A 15,592-nucleotide genomic window follows, 5' to 3' on the forward strand; every position below is an offset into this window, starting at 1 on the left:
AGCACAAACTTCCTTTAATTCTCCACAATGTTCAGCAATAAAAAAGTTTGTCGACCAGGGGACCGGGGTCCACAAGGGAGCCTAAAAATAAGGATTCAAAGCGTCTGGTTATTTTTATAACAAAAATACTAGTTATGCAACACAACAGAATATTTTATTGGGTAGAAATAGGGAGAACAATAAAAAGAAATGACAATTGCATCATCATTATTTATTCAACGTCAATGTCAAATTGATCCCGTATGACATTCTTTCTACCGTGGAACACTGATGTTGGGCAGAACGTCTACGTTACATTACATTTACGTATTTAAGTGACTTGCGAGTGCATTCGACACTCTAAAAACAGCCGTGTTGAAAACAACAAATGTTATTTTTTGGGACAACACGTTTTGTGCTACTTTTAACAACTTGTGTTGTCCCTTTCATTTATTTCACACAAGATCAACACAAAAAGTGTTATAATAACACAAACAATTACAATGTATTAACGCATCCTTTTTAAGAGTCAATGTACGCCTTTTTTTGTACCAATACGCATTTTCCCTGCGAATTGAACCCAATGAACGCAATGCTCTACCAATTGAGCTATAAGAACATCTACACCCTTAGTATTCCGTGCAGCATAAAATATACAGTCTTTTCCGTTCTAATAAAGTGCTTCATCAAGATCGTGTTAAAGGTCAATATTTACTGTACTCACGCCAGGATCAAAATCTCATCGGATGAAAATGCAAGCAATATCCCTTGAAGACAGGGTTAAACTTTCTTAAGCACAGCGCTGAGAATTTCACTCAGTATGGGCATTTCTACACAACTGCCAGATTTAACTGGATATCTGAAGCATTAGTGAAATATTCATAATAACATCCCCTCCAGACAAATCCAATCACACGCTGATGTTAAGATAAAAAAACGGCACATTGCGTGGAATCTAAAGGAATCTTTTGGATGTTGTGCTCTACATGAAGTTCAGGGGCATCATGCATAAACATTGGATGGAATAATTGACTTCCTTACGGCATTAGGTACCTTGCTACGATGCTGTTACGCTAAAAAATGTGATGATTATTCTGTGATGCACAAATAACTCTGACAAGCACTGCATGATGGTATGGGTCAATGCATGATTCCTGCGATTAAAGGGACAGTTCACCCAATAATAAAAATTGTGTACTCATCACCCTCGAGTTGCTCCAAATCTGTATAAATGTCTTTGTTCTGATGAACACAGAGAAAGATATTTGGAAGAATGCTTGTACCTTCATGGAAAAATGACAATAGGAGTCAAAAGTGTCCTAGAACTTTCCTACATTCTTCAAAATATCTTCTTTTGTGTTCAACAGAACAAAGACATTTCTAAAGCAATTTTCCCTACTACAACTATGGTTTGTAGTAAAAGTGTGGTAATACAGTCCAGTAATATAGTAATCAATCCACCAAACAACACTTTTATTATAATAAAACCACGGTTCATTTTCCTGTAAAGATTCTCATTTTAACTCGTTATATGTCCAGATTGACTGGAACAGAATCTGCAGACACAGTTCAATATTTTCGTTAGTTTGAACAAGTTCTGCCAATAAGTTTTGGCTTCCCTACAGTTTCACACCCACATTATCTTCGGCTTCTGTTGTGTCTACCTCTGCACTCGTGATTGACAGCTATGGAAATGATTCATTACCATATTCGCACACACGATCACGAAACTTAAAGCACTCTGAAAAATTCATACCCAAAAACCTGATATAAGCATAATACCATGACAAATGAATCTTTCATTACTTTTTGGATACTTCTGTTTGTTTATAATCTGTGCGAGTAATTAGTCTGGATACACAGACCATAATAAACTTTCTCAAGTACTCCTGGGTTTTATGAATAAATACGCTGTCAACGCCTCTAGATTTATTGTCACGCTCGGGGAATAAATAAATAAACAAAAGCACTACAAACCAAATTAATTAGAGGGGGAGGCGAGTAAATAAGGCTGCCACACCTCTAGTACAATTAACAGTCGTTTGTTCGTTTTGAAGCGAATCGTTTGTCATGACAGACAGCTCAGGCAGAGGCGGCTCTTAAAGACACAGTAGCCTCGTTATTCATCGTTCAACGTGTATAGAAGGTGTGACACAAGTAGACAGATACTGCGCTGACACAATGGTTTACGCTCTTTTACCAATTACACACCGATCTGTCTCTCTTATTTCTCGCTCTCACTTTCTTTGTAAGACAACAAGGCTCCTTATCTTCTTTTCATTCTTTTATATTAATCTGTGTAATATCTATAAGCGGGACCGTGGGCAAAGCAACGCTGTAACTTTGATGACAGAAGACAGAGAAAGGGATGTTTCCCCAGACACTCTGGGGGTTATTTCAGGGAATAGTTAAAGAGAAAAACAGCAAGCTGTTTAGGTAATTCATCCCCCTTCTATGTGATTAAGAATAACCAACTAAAAGAAGCAAAAATACAAAATAATACTGTTTATTAACACATAATACACAGGGGTGCACATAAGTTTTTCTATCTGGTTCTCAAGAGAGCACCTGGAGATTCGGTTTGGTGCTCACATTGCACATAGTGTGACAAATTATATTTACCTATTAAAAATAAAAGTAAAAAAGTAGTTACTTTTTAATGAACAATAAACAAAACAATAAAGTGGGATAATACTATATTTATATTACTTTAAAGTACACTTAAAATTCAATGATAGTGTATTTCTTCTTGTTTTTCTTTTTACATTAGTAAATATTAATTTTCAACACCAATTTTGAAACCTAAAACGACAACCTTTTTGGTTTTTGGCAGGTTGCTGGGAAGTGCACTTGCGAACGCACATGGAGACTTGCGGTGCGGAGCTAGGATCGAGTATAGCACAGAGAAACACAAGCTGCGTGCAAGTGTCAAGTTTAAACAGCTTGTCCTTTTAGAAAGTTTAAGAGAAGCGGTGTTTTGGTAGACGTGCAGCACAGTTCCAGACATTCACAGAGGCTGCGCGTGCCGCGTGCTTCTCTAGTAACGAAAGCAGAACCAACAAAGGCGGAGCTACCAATACTCCGTTTTTCATCATTTACACCCAGGTCCCGTATAACACCGGGAACAAACGACATATCAGTAGATTTGGAAGCATTCAGTACAAACGGAAATCTTATCCAGTATTACAATTAGTCGGTCTAAAACAGTGATTGTGCATCAAAAGGTTTCAACCATGTCAGTACGCAAATGAACGTTCTAAACTTATTTACAGAGCGCATTTTTAATTTTGGTCGCGCATGCGCACCTGCGCACCACTTATGCGCATCCCTGATAATATACACAGCTTTACAGTAAGAGGCAAAACAATAAGTTTGCTTCTTTTGTAGCAAAAAAATTATCGTAACGTATCGCTTTGTATTGTATTGTATCGTTTTGTATTGTATTGTATAGTATTGCATTGTACTGTTTTGTATTGTATTGTATCGTTTTGTATTGTATTGTATAGTATTGTATTGTATCGTATTGTACTGTTTTGTATTGTATTGTCTGTACAAATAAAACGCCAAGAGAACATTTTCTACAAATTCTAGGCAAAAAGCTAACCTGACTAAACTGAAGAACTTAAACAAGAACTGATAAATATTTTTTATGTGGTAAAATGATAAGTTTTGACTTATCTTGGATTGTTTAGTCATAACATAATTACGATATTTTGAGTTATTCTATAGTTCTAATGACTATTCCATAATTTCCATAAACTATCTTTTCAAAAAGTGAACAATTCAAAACAGAATGGGTAAGTGACCCTAACCTCAGAATGGTACATCTTGTTGATACATCTAGTTAAAATATTTCGCCTCTCAGTAAATACAATCTTATTTGTACGCTTTAGTTCAATTTGCTTTCGCGCCAGTGACGATAGTTTTAGGGGTGGGGTTAGGGCAGGCGTTCTCGACCTTTTTACCCCAAGGCCCCCCCACAAAAACTCAAAATGTCTACCCAATAAATTATTTTAGAGCTTGTTATTAACTGGAATAGTGTTTATTCAATTTAAAAATAGACAAATATTACGAAATATATGTCACAATGCTCATTTTGTCGAATTTTAAATTATTAGTCATCCTGAGGCCCCATTGTGGGTCACGGCCCTCCTGTTGAGAACCACTGGATTAGGGGAAACCTTCTGTATTGCTTTTTACAAATAATTGTACGTTTTTGTATGCTTCACATCGTATGAATTCAGGAATTAGCCATCTTGTAAAATAGTTACAAATTCCTGTGAGATCAGGCTGAAATAACTCAGAAGAGAAGCTGAATTGTAGTTGAACTAACTTTAAAGCTTCAGAAAAAAAACTGCTGCGTGAGATGACAGTAGCTGTATTTCGAGATGCCAGGATTCTGAGCCTGGATTGTCCCTTAAGATGGCCTTCAAATGCATAAAGAGAACCTGGCAAACTCTACTGTGCAGCGCCTGTAACCAAGAGAAATTACCCTGAAAATTACCGCTCACATCTCCAAGATGAAGTACAACGTGCAGTCACTCAATCATATCATAAATCATATCATAGTAAACATCATTCCCTATTAATGAGGAATTTACCCTGTGACCTCAAGTGAACAATATCTTTAAACTGAGTTTTGTTTTGACGTGGGCTTTTGCAAAGACGAACCACGGACACGTCAATCAACGCGTTATCAGCGCATGGGCCGCAACGTTTGCCCGGTAAGTAGCTAGTAAAGTGTCTTTATGCATGAAATCCAAGTGAAACACGGACTAATCTGATTAAACAGCACGGAGAGGAAAACAGCAGTCTTGGTTTTTTCTTTCCTTCAACTAATTCGCCAGAATGGCATTCATCTCGGCTCAAATAGCAAGCTGACGCCTTTTATTTCTCGCTCACAACAGACTTGACAGAACCACGGGCTCGGGCTTAATTCGGCCCATTGCTCAGAGTTTCTCATTTGCATAATGAAAGAGAAAATTTGTGGGGAAAAGAAGAGCGAGTACTAAATGAAGCAATCTGGCAGCAAGGAAGGTGCGCGTAAAAATGGAAATGCAAGTGGTTTGGCTGTCGGGTTTCGTCTCGCATTTGCGGCTCCTACCTTCACAGCGGGCGCAGCGGCGGACGACGGAGCCCCGGAACGCTTAGTGGCGAGGCCGTTGCTGGCCGTCGTCACGGCGATGGTGACTGGGGTGGGCAGAAGGGAGGGGATGACCGGGAGCGGGAGGAGCCCCGGGCGGTTGTTGCCATTGGCGACGGGCGGGGCCGTGGAGGAGCAGGTGCCGTTGTGAAGGCCAGTGGGTCGTTCGCGGCGATCCCAGGGGGCTCGATAGTCCCTCTCGAAACGGTGGTGGTGTCGTGACATCACTTCCTCTTAGAGGATGCGTGGTGCTTTCTAGAGTACAGAGAGACAGAGAAAACGACATTGTCATTATATCCTGTCATAACACGCCTAGAAATAGAACGAAGCAAACATGTCGTACTAGTTGGCAGGTGTGACATGCGAGATTCACTCTCGACATCTCAATATCTGCCAACAAACATGCACTTTAGACTGACATGTGTAAAAAAACACACGTGGCCGACACTTTCAATTGCAATAAACACTGGTAACACAGATTCTTTGTGCGTTTTACGCGCATCTCTTAACCACATGAGATGCAGCGTGCAGAAAATTAGCCAACCTACTTATTTTAATCCACATTCTGCCAACGTTTAAAGGAGGAAAAATGAGCGTTCATTTACCAGGCCCACAAGGAAAAATGCCTCTTTGGCAGTTTACAGGAAAACTCACACTTTTCCATATGGTTAAGAGACGTTCAACTATTCCAAGATTTAATTCTGACTTTAAGTGTTCGGCTCCAGGACCTCGTGATTTTAATTAATCTAATCGCACGAAAGCTACTTTCATTGAGTTTTATTAAGAAGAGCGGGAGCCGTCTCAAAACCGTGCTTGTTCTAAATCTTATCAGTTTATGAATATTAATAAGGTGATGCAAATTTCGGCCGGCAGAAGTGGTAGTAATTGATTTTCCCCAAAATCCGTGAACACAAACTGCATAAGGATCACAGCTTACCATTTGTGCATTCACTCAATCTACCAGCATGCAAGCAGACGGCTTCTCGCTCGCTCTGTGCTTTTGCACCACAGTCAATTACAATACGGCATTTACAAAGACATTGCACATTAACATTCTATACATAAACAAAAGCTAATGCATTTTTTATCATGAACTATTGTTGAAGAAGTTTAACATTGGTTTATTTACATATAAAAATGAATTTTCAACCAAGCATTGGGTCAAAATGGTACGACCCCAAACGTTGGGTTATAAATGAACAAATGCTGGGGCGGGTTTTGTAACACATTTTTGGGTCTAATATAAAAAGGGTCTAATATAAAAAGATTTGGGTTAATTTAACTCAACGACTGGGTTTGCCCCTTTTTTGACACAACGTTGGGTTGAAAATAACCCAGCATTTTCTAGAGTATATCTAACACTTAATTCACTTTTTGTATATACAAATAAACCAAAATTAAACTTGCTCAATTATAGTTCATGTTATCTAGTGCAGGGGTTTTCAAACTGGGGTCCGGGGACCCCCAGGGGGCCTCCAGAAGGTTTCAAGGGTTCCCCAGAAAAAAATGTCATTAGGCCTACTAAGTTCTTATCTCTTTTTTGCTACATGCATAGCTTTCAGTTTTGCTTGTATTTGTATCTTTTTGGTTTGTCGCTATAGTACCTTTTTTCCACACTCAAAAAAGTTGCTTCAGTACATACAATACTGTATTTGAATTGAACAAATGTAGCCAATTATTTTAGCCAAAATGTTTAGAAACGATAGGTTGTCTTTATAATATCGTTTCGTAAGTTTAATAATAAGTATAATAGGTTTAAATGTTTCTTTAGTTATAAAAAAATTATAGATGGACATGTATTTTAGAAAGGGTTCCCTCACAACACGTTCATCTTATTTGGGGGTCCTTGGCATCATAAAGTTTCAAAAACCCTGATCTAACGCATTAACAAAATGTTATTGTACAAAGTATTTGTAAATGTGTGTTATTTAATCCAGCTTTGTTTTGATTTGCTGTGATGTTAAACCAGATGTATAAAACCACAGGGCGAGCGAGAAGCCATCTGCTTGTATGCTGGTAAATTAAGTGAATGCACAAATGGTAAACTGTGATAGAAATGAACATTAACCTAAAAATTAAGAATAATAAATGATGTAAACATATTGTTTATTGTTAGTCTATTCTAACAATTGTGCTAACTCATGTTAATACTATACAGCATGTACAGTATGTACTTTTTCTCAAACCAATACATTTCTAAATGTGGAGGAGCCAAAGGCTTACTCTGTCTTCATCTCGCCGTCACTTTCACAGACATCCACTCGTAATAACTCTGAGACCTTAGCTTGGAGGTGCCGTTATTAGTTTCCCTCTTTTGTACGTGTGGAAACAGATTAAGCTCTTAGTAAAATAAGCCACTTTTGGCCTTTTCTACCCCTCTGCAACAAAATCAGGATTTATTGCGCTCCGGCTAGCAGTTTTATGTGGCAGTCAGCTAAATAAGACAGAAGTGTGAAATGAGGTTTACTAGAGCTGTTGTTTGGTACTGCGGCTTTCCACGAAGAACAAAGTGTACAGGGTATACGAAGAAAAAGTACCGACTTTTCTGAATGCGAGCTCATTAATAGTTCATCTTCTGAGTCCACTTAATGATTCAGAGCCTTTAATGATTCATAAACGATTCGTTAAACAATTAACAATTATTCACTAACCTCAGAGAAAGAAATTATGAAATACACAATTCTTAAGGTCTTTGCACATACAGTCAGAAATTTTAGTATGCGTTTTTTCGTATTTGGCTTTCGTTTGTACGGTGTCTCTGAATTGTTAAAAAAGGCCACTCAAAATGCTTGACAGATGCGAAAAACGCAGAAAATCGAACCCGGTCAGAATTTTTTTATGACGGACGAAAATATCGGAGGCAGTGTGTAAATGTGATTGACACAACGTGAGGTCGTATTTATTTTTTAACGTGCGGAAATTTTGGACTCAATGTGCAATGGGCTTTAGCAAAACATTCACAGGCGTGCATCTGTACGAAAAACCTCAACGCGAAAGCGCCAAAGGAAGACACCGCTCATCACAACAACGATAAAAAAAACTGTATTTTAGTTTTGTAGGACAGAGAAAGTCTGTCAATTATTAAATACATAAATCTGCTCAAAGTAACTTTTGGGAGCGCACTACTAAATCCTGAAAGCTAGCAGGCATTTCGTCGAGTTTTTAATATTAATTAGCACTTTAAATGAGCAGTTCACTTTAAAATAAGCCCCCATTGACTTTCCATAGTCATTTTTATTCCTACTACGGAAAGTCAATGGGGGCTTATTTTAAAGTGAACTGCTCCTTTAAGAGCACAAGACACAACTGAGAGCGTCGTTTCAGAGAAATGAATCCATAAAACACCATTCCAGTGACAGAGCTGTCAACAGATGAACAGGAAATGTGATGTTTAATCCATCCCTATTAATAACACTCGACTAATCACATACTGTACTGCAAAAGTTCACACACAAGTACACACTGCTAACCACACCACTGCAATAATTGCATCTCAAGTTAACAAAGCGCATTAATTATTCACAAGATATAGTTTGGCACAGATGCTGTCATGCTGTAGATTCACACTATCCAATGTGGCTCTTTGTGTTATTTCTGGATGCACTGCACAAAAAATGTCTTTGAAGTCAAACAGGGGCCCCACCCACAATCCATGTAATCACATCCTTCTGATTCCTGATCTAGTAAAATACATACACATACATGCTGGGTTTGAGCAGGATAGTGACAAATGTAATCATAATACAATTGGCTGATAAAATTTCAACAACACGAAGGAAATCCAGTAAATAGCGTGATGCTATGATCATATACTACTTGAGTGGAAAGTAAGAGAGAATATAAGAGTGTGTGTAAAAGAGACACAAGCGGGGATGTAAAAAGAAGCGCCAATACAGAATTGAGTGACATTTCAATTGTGATAGTGTAATGCTATTAAAGGGGTGCTGCTGGAGGAACACGGGTGAGTGGGGCTTATTTTTTGGACAGAGATGAGTGCAGGTTACTGACAGAACAGCATCGTGATTAGAACCGACATTCAGCAACATGTGAACGCTAAAGGCATGGAGAGAGAGAGACAGAGAGAGAGATCAATCTGCCCTGACCTGATGTTTCAAATATATGTACATAACATTATATTATTATATCCCTTTATTCTGCTACTTACATGTATATTTTGCTTTTGTAAATCTTTGTTTAAACTATACTCTATTTCTGTTTTTATATATTTACATACACTGTAACAGATTTTTGTAAATTAAACAGTATTTTACACTAATATGCACAGTATAATACTGTTAAATGTGTAACCAGTATTATACTGTAAATAGCAAAGGATTATGGGAAAATGTATGCTCACTACTGTATAATAATTTTTTTTGTCAGTTCTTAATGCATTGTTTTGTTGTTTTGTTCCCTGGTTTTCTGAGTATTTTTAGATGAAATTCTGTTTAAAATAAAACTTTAACTGCTGTGAGTAGACCTGTTTCTTCAACTTTATTGCAACTTGTGAATTATAGATCGTTTTTTTACAGGTAGAAAATTTATTTTGCTTAAAGTTAAACCCAAATCATAAAAAATCCTGATTCTCTACTAGGAAATAAATTCTAGTACTGTAAATGAAATACAGTAGATAGTGGTATTACTGTGAAAAGACATTACAGTAAAGATATGAAAATACAGTAGACAATATTATTACTGTAAAAGTAATTACAGTAAATATATGAAAATACAGTAGACCGTATTATTACTGTGAAAAGACATTACAGTAAACACTGTAAACGGTTTACTGTAAACACTTTTACAGTAACTTACTGGCACCCAGCTGCCAGTAAGTTACTGTAAAAATTACAGTAACCTTTTTACAGTGTATATTATAAACCACTTTAAGTTGCACTACATACATAAACACTTTATTTTATTTCATTACTATAATTATCTTTCTTTTCGTTTGTTACATATTTGCACTACTTGTACGCAGATGATTTGTACGCAGATTGCCAAATGTACATTTTGTCATGCCAATAGAGCACCCTTAAATTGAAATTAAGAGAAAGAGAGAGAGAGAGAGAGAGAGAGAGAGAGAGAGAGAGAGAGTGTGTGGTTTTATCATCTTAAAAGACAAGACAAACAAAAGAGAATTTCTTGTTTTCCATTTTTTCTTACTTTCAATTGTATTATTTGTTGTTTTTGTGGTTTTGTATATTTTTGTCATTACCTTTTTTGTTATTGGGACGCTTTTGACACAATCGTCCCAATACGTATACCTTTACACTGAAATTGAAGAGCGTGTCGCGCTACAGAGTAAGAATCAAAAAGAGGGAGAAAGAGAGAAAGAGAGATCTAGGGGAAAGAGAAAGTGAGAGCAAAAGAGATGAAATAACAGCATAGAACGAAAAATAAAACTATATATAAATAAAAAAAAAGACGTAAGAAGCAATGGGACTAATTAACCAAAATAAATTTGCAGCGGGTAAAAGAAGCACACACACGCACACACATACACAAAATCTGCCAGAGAAAGATCAAATCAGATAAAGAACGGGAAAGATGCAGAGACAGACAGTGACACAGGTCATGAGACAGCCACCTCCAGATCTAGAAAGGGAGGAAAGTTAGAAAAAGTGTGACAAAAAACAAGAAAGCTAAAAGAGTGACACATGCAGTGAGGAATTAAGACTGTGAGACAGGCAGTGAGAGAGAGAGAGAGAGAGAGAGAGAGAGAGATGGACTGAAGCATAACACTTGACACGTCTGTCATCCATCTTTATTCCATCTCTCCTTTAGATGCTGAGGGAATCTGAACAGAAAACCTCACAGCTCTACACTTTTTTTCTTTTCAGTAAAAGAAAACCTTGAAACGGCTTTCTTCAAAGAAATCTTGACGTGATATGAGCCGATGACAACCTTACACTGCCGGCGCAGAGGAGCCCGGTGAGTCCTGAGCGCTGCGCTCCCGCAAGCACAAATCCAGACAATAGATACACATTTAAAAACCCACAGAAAGACTTTCCCACACACCACTGCCGGCTACGCTAGGACAACAGAGAGATACTCAGAGTGAATTTTAAATAATCGCAGAGTCGGTCGGAACAAAAATCGCCACGGGCGGGCCGATAAAGACTATCTTTAATTCTCTGTGTCAAGCTGAGGTAAGCTGTATTCTTCGGAGAGAGAGACAGACGGAGAAAAGATCCACCGATAAACTAGGTGTAGCCCACCTGATCGCTCACGCTGTAGCTCCGACAGCCCTGCGATTCACTCCGTGCCTCTATTTTTAGCACAACTTCCAAAGGCCACGGAGAAAGAGCGACGTTTAATTGAAGCGTGAGAGAAATAATCAACAATGCAGCACAAAACAAAAGAGAGCCAACGATCGACAAAACAAAGCCAGGTCCGTACTTTTACGTTTAAAACTCGGGGAGACGGTCCATCGCACGCTTTTCATCCCGTTCGGATTGATTCATACACACACTCGCGACCCGACGGGGTCATTTTAATCAAAATAACACCAGGCGCTTTTAAAAGGCCCATTACGGTGCGTTAGGAGAGCAATAAACTTGATTGACTTCCTGTCAGGCGCGATTCCATTTTCAAATTGTGGAATAAAGAAGGCATTAAACCCATCTCACCTCATCGGTGCATTTCTCTGTTAGTTACTAACATCGAGGCGAACTAAAGCGACAGACATTTACGTACGGCAGGACTGCGGAGTTGACACGCGCATTGGTACAAAAAAGGCGCAAAGTCGCGAGTCTCCACCAGCGATTGGAGTCCTATGACCAAAAGGCAGATTTGAGTGACATTGGCAAGACTATAGATAGGACTAGAGTCATATCAAGTCATTTCATGCCACTTTTTTGCTCAAGTGTAAAAGAACAGTATGAAAAAGGACAACTAAGACATTCTGCTTAAAGGGACAGTTCACCCAAAAATGAAACTTCTGTCATCATTTACTCACCCCCAAGTTGTTCCAAATCTGTATACATTTCTTTGTTCTGATGAACATGGAAAGATATTTGGAAGAATGCTTGTAACAGAACAGTTCTTGGCCACCATTGACTACCATACAATCTTAAAAAAAGGTGCTTCAAAAGGTTCTTTGATGCCACAGAAGAACCTTTTACTTCCCTAAAGAACTTTTCTGTTTCAAAAAAATTTGTGGTTAGTTGTGGTGAAAAAAGGTTCTTCAGATTATAAAAAGTAAGAAAGAGATGATTCTGTAAAGAACCTTTTAAGCACCTTTATTTTTAAGAGTGAAGTAGGAAAAAATGCTTTATAAATGTCTTTGTTCTGTTGAACACAAAAGAAGATATTTTGAAGAATGTAGGAAAGCAAACAGTTCTGGGGCACTTTTGACTACTATTGTCATTTTTCCTACTATGGTAGTCAATGATGGCCAAGAACGGTTTGGTTACAAGCATTCTTCCAAATATCTTTCTCTGTGTTCCTCAGAACAAAGAAATTGACACAGATTTGGAACAAACTGAGGGTGATGAAATGATGAAAGATTTTTTTTTTTTTGGGTGGACTCTCCCTTTAAAGGAATAGCTCATCCAGAAGTGCTTGCTTTCACTTGTTTCAATCAAACTGATGACTTTCTTTGTTCTTCTGAACCAAAAACACAACATTTCTTCGTGCATGAACTGTCATCTACACAATTTTAGAAAGATTACGTTTAAATAATGTGTAACATCTAAACAGCACAGAACAGTAGTGAACTGTGTTGTTTGTGTATGCTTTTGCACAAGTTAAAAAAAATAACGACAACATTTTCATTTTTGGAAGTACTAACCCTAAACATTTCATTTTGTGTCATAAGTCCTACATGTTGGGAAAGACATGAGGGTGAGAAACAGGATGACAGAATTGTAATTCTGGGCGAACAGTTCGTGCTGTAAGTCTCTGCTGGGTGACTGCTTTAATCGATCTCATTTAATCTGCCATTTGGTCTCAGATCAGAACATTTTCTACAAGTCAGTAAAAGCCTCACAAGTATTCATGTTTTGTTTTGTTGTGCCTTTAATGAATCAGAATGCTGCGAGATTTCAAAGGACTCACACTGAAGGACAAGCATCAGCTATTGGAACGAACAAAGACAAAACGGGCAATTTGAAAGTTCTGCAAATGGCATTCCTTATTAATATTTATAAATCCCACTCATATCACCCACAGTGCTAAAAATCCCATTTTAGATGCAAGAATAAAAAACAAAATTAGTGCCCGACATCTAAAACGCAAACACAATACAACTGCATTAGGCGAAGTTCAAAAACATTTTTGCTCTTTTTTTTCTGAAACCCCCCGCAATATCAAACGTTCATAACGCCTGCAGCGTTCAGATGGGTAAACGCAAAAAACACAGCGAGCAGACAACAGTGTAAATGCATCAACATGTCACGTTCATTGACACATCATTAACATTCAGAAACAACGCAAAGATACGAACACGCTTTCAAAAGAAATATGGAATGTCATTTATAAGAATTCACAATAAAATATTATATTTAAACAAATATAAAACACATTAAAAAACATGTGGTGGCTATCAGGAGCAACAAAATCAGACTGATTTGACTTCAGATTTGTTTTTTTTTAAACAAAGCCGAATTACGAAAGACAGAGAGAGACTGAAAAGAAAAGAGGGAAAGAGAGAAAGAGAGAGAAAGAGAGAGAGAGAGAGGGAAACCGCACAGTGTTCTTCTTTCTTAACGGCGTAATTGTCCCTGCAAACAATTTGAGTATTTGTTCTGCGATGAGACAAAAGCCGTTTCGAGCAACAACAGAACAGTCACGGGGCCTCTCCAGCTTCCCAACCACATCCAAAGACACAAAACACTTTTTAAATGACACGATGTTTGCTTTCAACTACCAGTACAGTGCGTTACATATGCAATGATGACGGCAACACATCTTGAAAATGTGACAACCCAAATCCCTTAAATACTCCCTACGCAGCATCTCTAAAATGCCTATTTGCTATCCCTACGTTCACACTGATTTCAATCCAGCTGATGGTCCGGTTGGTTTACTTATACAGGCCACAACAGCTTGCTTGGATCAGTTGGGTAGAAGTGTGTTTTTACTGCCCAGTTTTGCCTAGTAAACTTAAAGCAGCAACAAAATAATCCAACATTTTTCGCATCGTGACAGAAGCAGGAGCGCTACAGAGCAAAAGAACACTTCATCGCTCTAGCCAAGTCCTATTGCACTGCACACACAATATTACAGCTGTTCAAGCTGAGCTTTAATTAAACTTCTGAACGGTCCTTTCACTCGCATTGAGCAGTTTTCAATTCAGATATTTAAAATATTGTGGGCTTACAATAAAAGGAATATTATAGCTACTTTTGTGCAGAATAAATTGAATAGTGCTCTTTATAGCTAACTTTTTTTTTTCAAAACTCAATGCAGTTATAGCTGCTCTTTGTTAGCTAATGTAGCTAATAACATTTTCAAAGGACAGCTTGATTTTTTCTATGAGTGGCAAGGTGAAAATGTTATACTTCTGTTACTTATACTTTGCTGTAAAATACACAAAAATAAAGTACATCAAAATCACAGTTGAGAACTATCTTATAGACCACTTTGCAAGATGTAAACACTGGAACCGGAAGCACTTCCTGTTTTCATTTTTTTTAAATGTTACATATACTTGCATCTTAAAGATATTTGTTTAACATTTTGATTCGATTACAATGTTCTGTTAGTTGTATTTTGTTCAATCGTTCGTATAGGGTGAAAAAACGAAACAGGAAGTTCTTCTGGACCGATCTTCCGAAGTGGTCTATAATAATGAATTATAATCTTAGCTGTCAGGTACAATTTTGGAGCATAAAAAAAATGTGTATAAATATTTGTATATATTTGTAAACTTTTAAAATCCTTCTTTTAAAATATTTTTAAACATACAATATTTCTAAAAAATATTTTTAAATATATATTTAAAAATATATATATATTTAAAAATATTAAAATATTGTAAATATTGTTAACGTATTTTTTTAAACATAAATATTTTTAAAAACTCAGCACATTTATAACTTAATGTCTTGTCAAAAGCGTGATTTATCACGAGGAAAAATGCTTAATTTTTAACTTCCAGTAGGTCCATGGGGAGCCCCACAAATGTCTGATAAAGGCTGAAGTTCAAACTTCATGGCCTCAAAGCTAACAGACAAGGACTAAATGTTTCATGAGGTCTTTACGGTCAATTCTCATTTCATGTCGACTTAAACTGACGATCAGCTTCCCCGGCACTGCCGCTCGCACAAACCGACAGAAGCACCTCTCTTCCATTCATTCACAGCTAATATCTCTGTGAGCGCAGGGGCTTTTGAGAGATGTATAGGCAGAGAGAAGAACGCTCAGATTAATTGCCTGGGAGATCTCTCCAGCTAGGCCACTGTACCGAAGAATAGCAGCCATTGTAATGTAAAAAGTGAAGACGCACACACACAAAAACTGTACTCT

The 15,592-nt window shown here is 37.5% G+C and overlaps 1 protein-coding gene across 2 annotated transcripts in view; it reads right to left on the reverse strand.

The window, feature by feature from the left end:
- Positions 1–15,592, reverse strand: part of LOC130565488 (kelch-like protein 29) — a 197,584-nt gene that overhangs the window by 124,899 nt on the left and 57,093 nt on the right. For both annotated transcript variants that reach the window (XM_057352226.1, XM_057352228.1), the window contains exon 3: positions 5,084–5,377. In XM_057352226.1, the coding sequence (XP_057208209.1) occupies positions 5,084–5,347 (264 nt within the window). In that variant the 5' untranslated portion in view covers positions 5,348–5,377. The remainder of the gene's footprint in view (positions 1–5,083; positions 5,378–15,592) is intronic.

This window comes from Triplophysa rosa, linkage group LG15 (genome assembly GCF_024868665.1).
Source record: "Triplophysa rosa linkage group LG15, Trosa_1v2, whole genome shotgun sequence".
In the NCBI taxonomy this organism is placed as follows: domain Eukaryota; kingdom Metazoa; phylum Chordata; class Actinopteri; order Cypriniformes; family Nemacheilidae; genus Triplophysa; species Triplophysa rosa.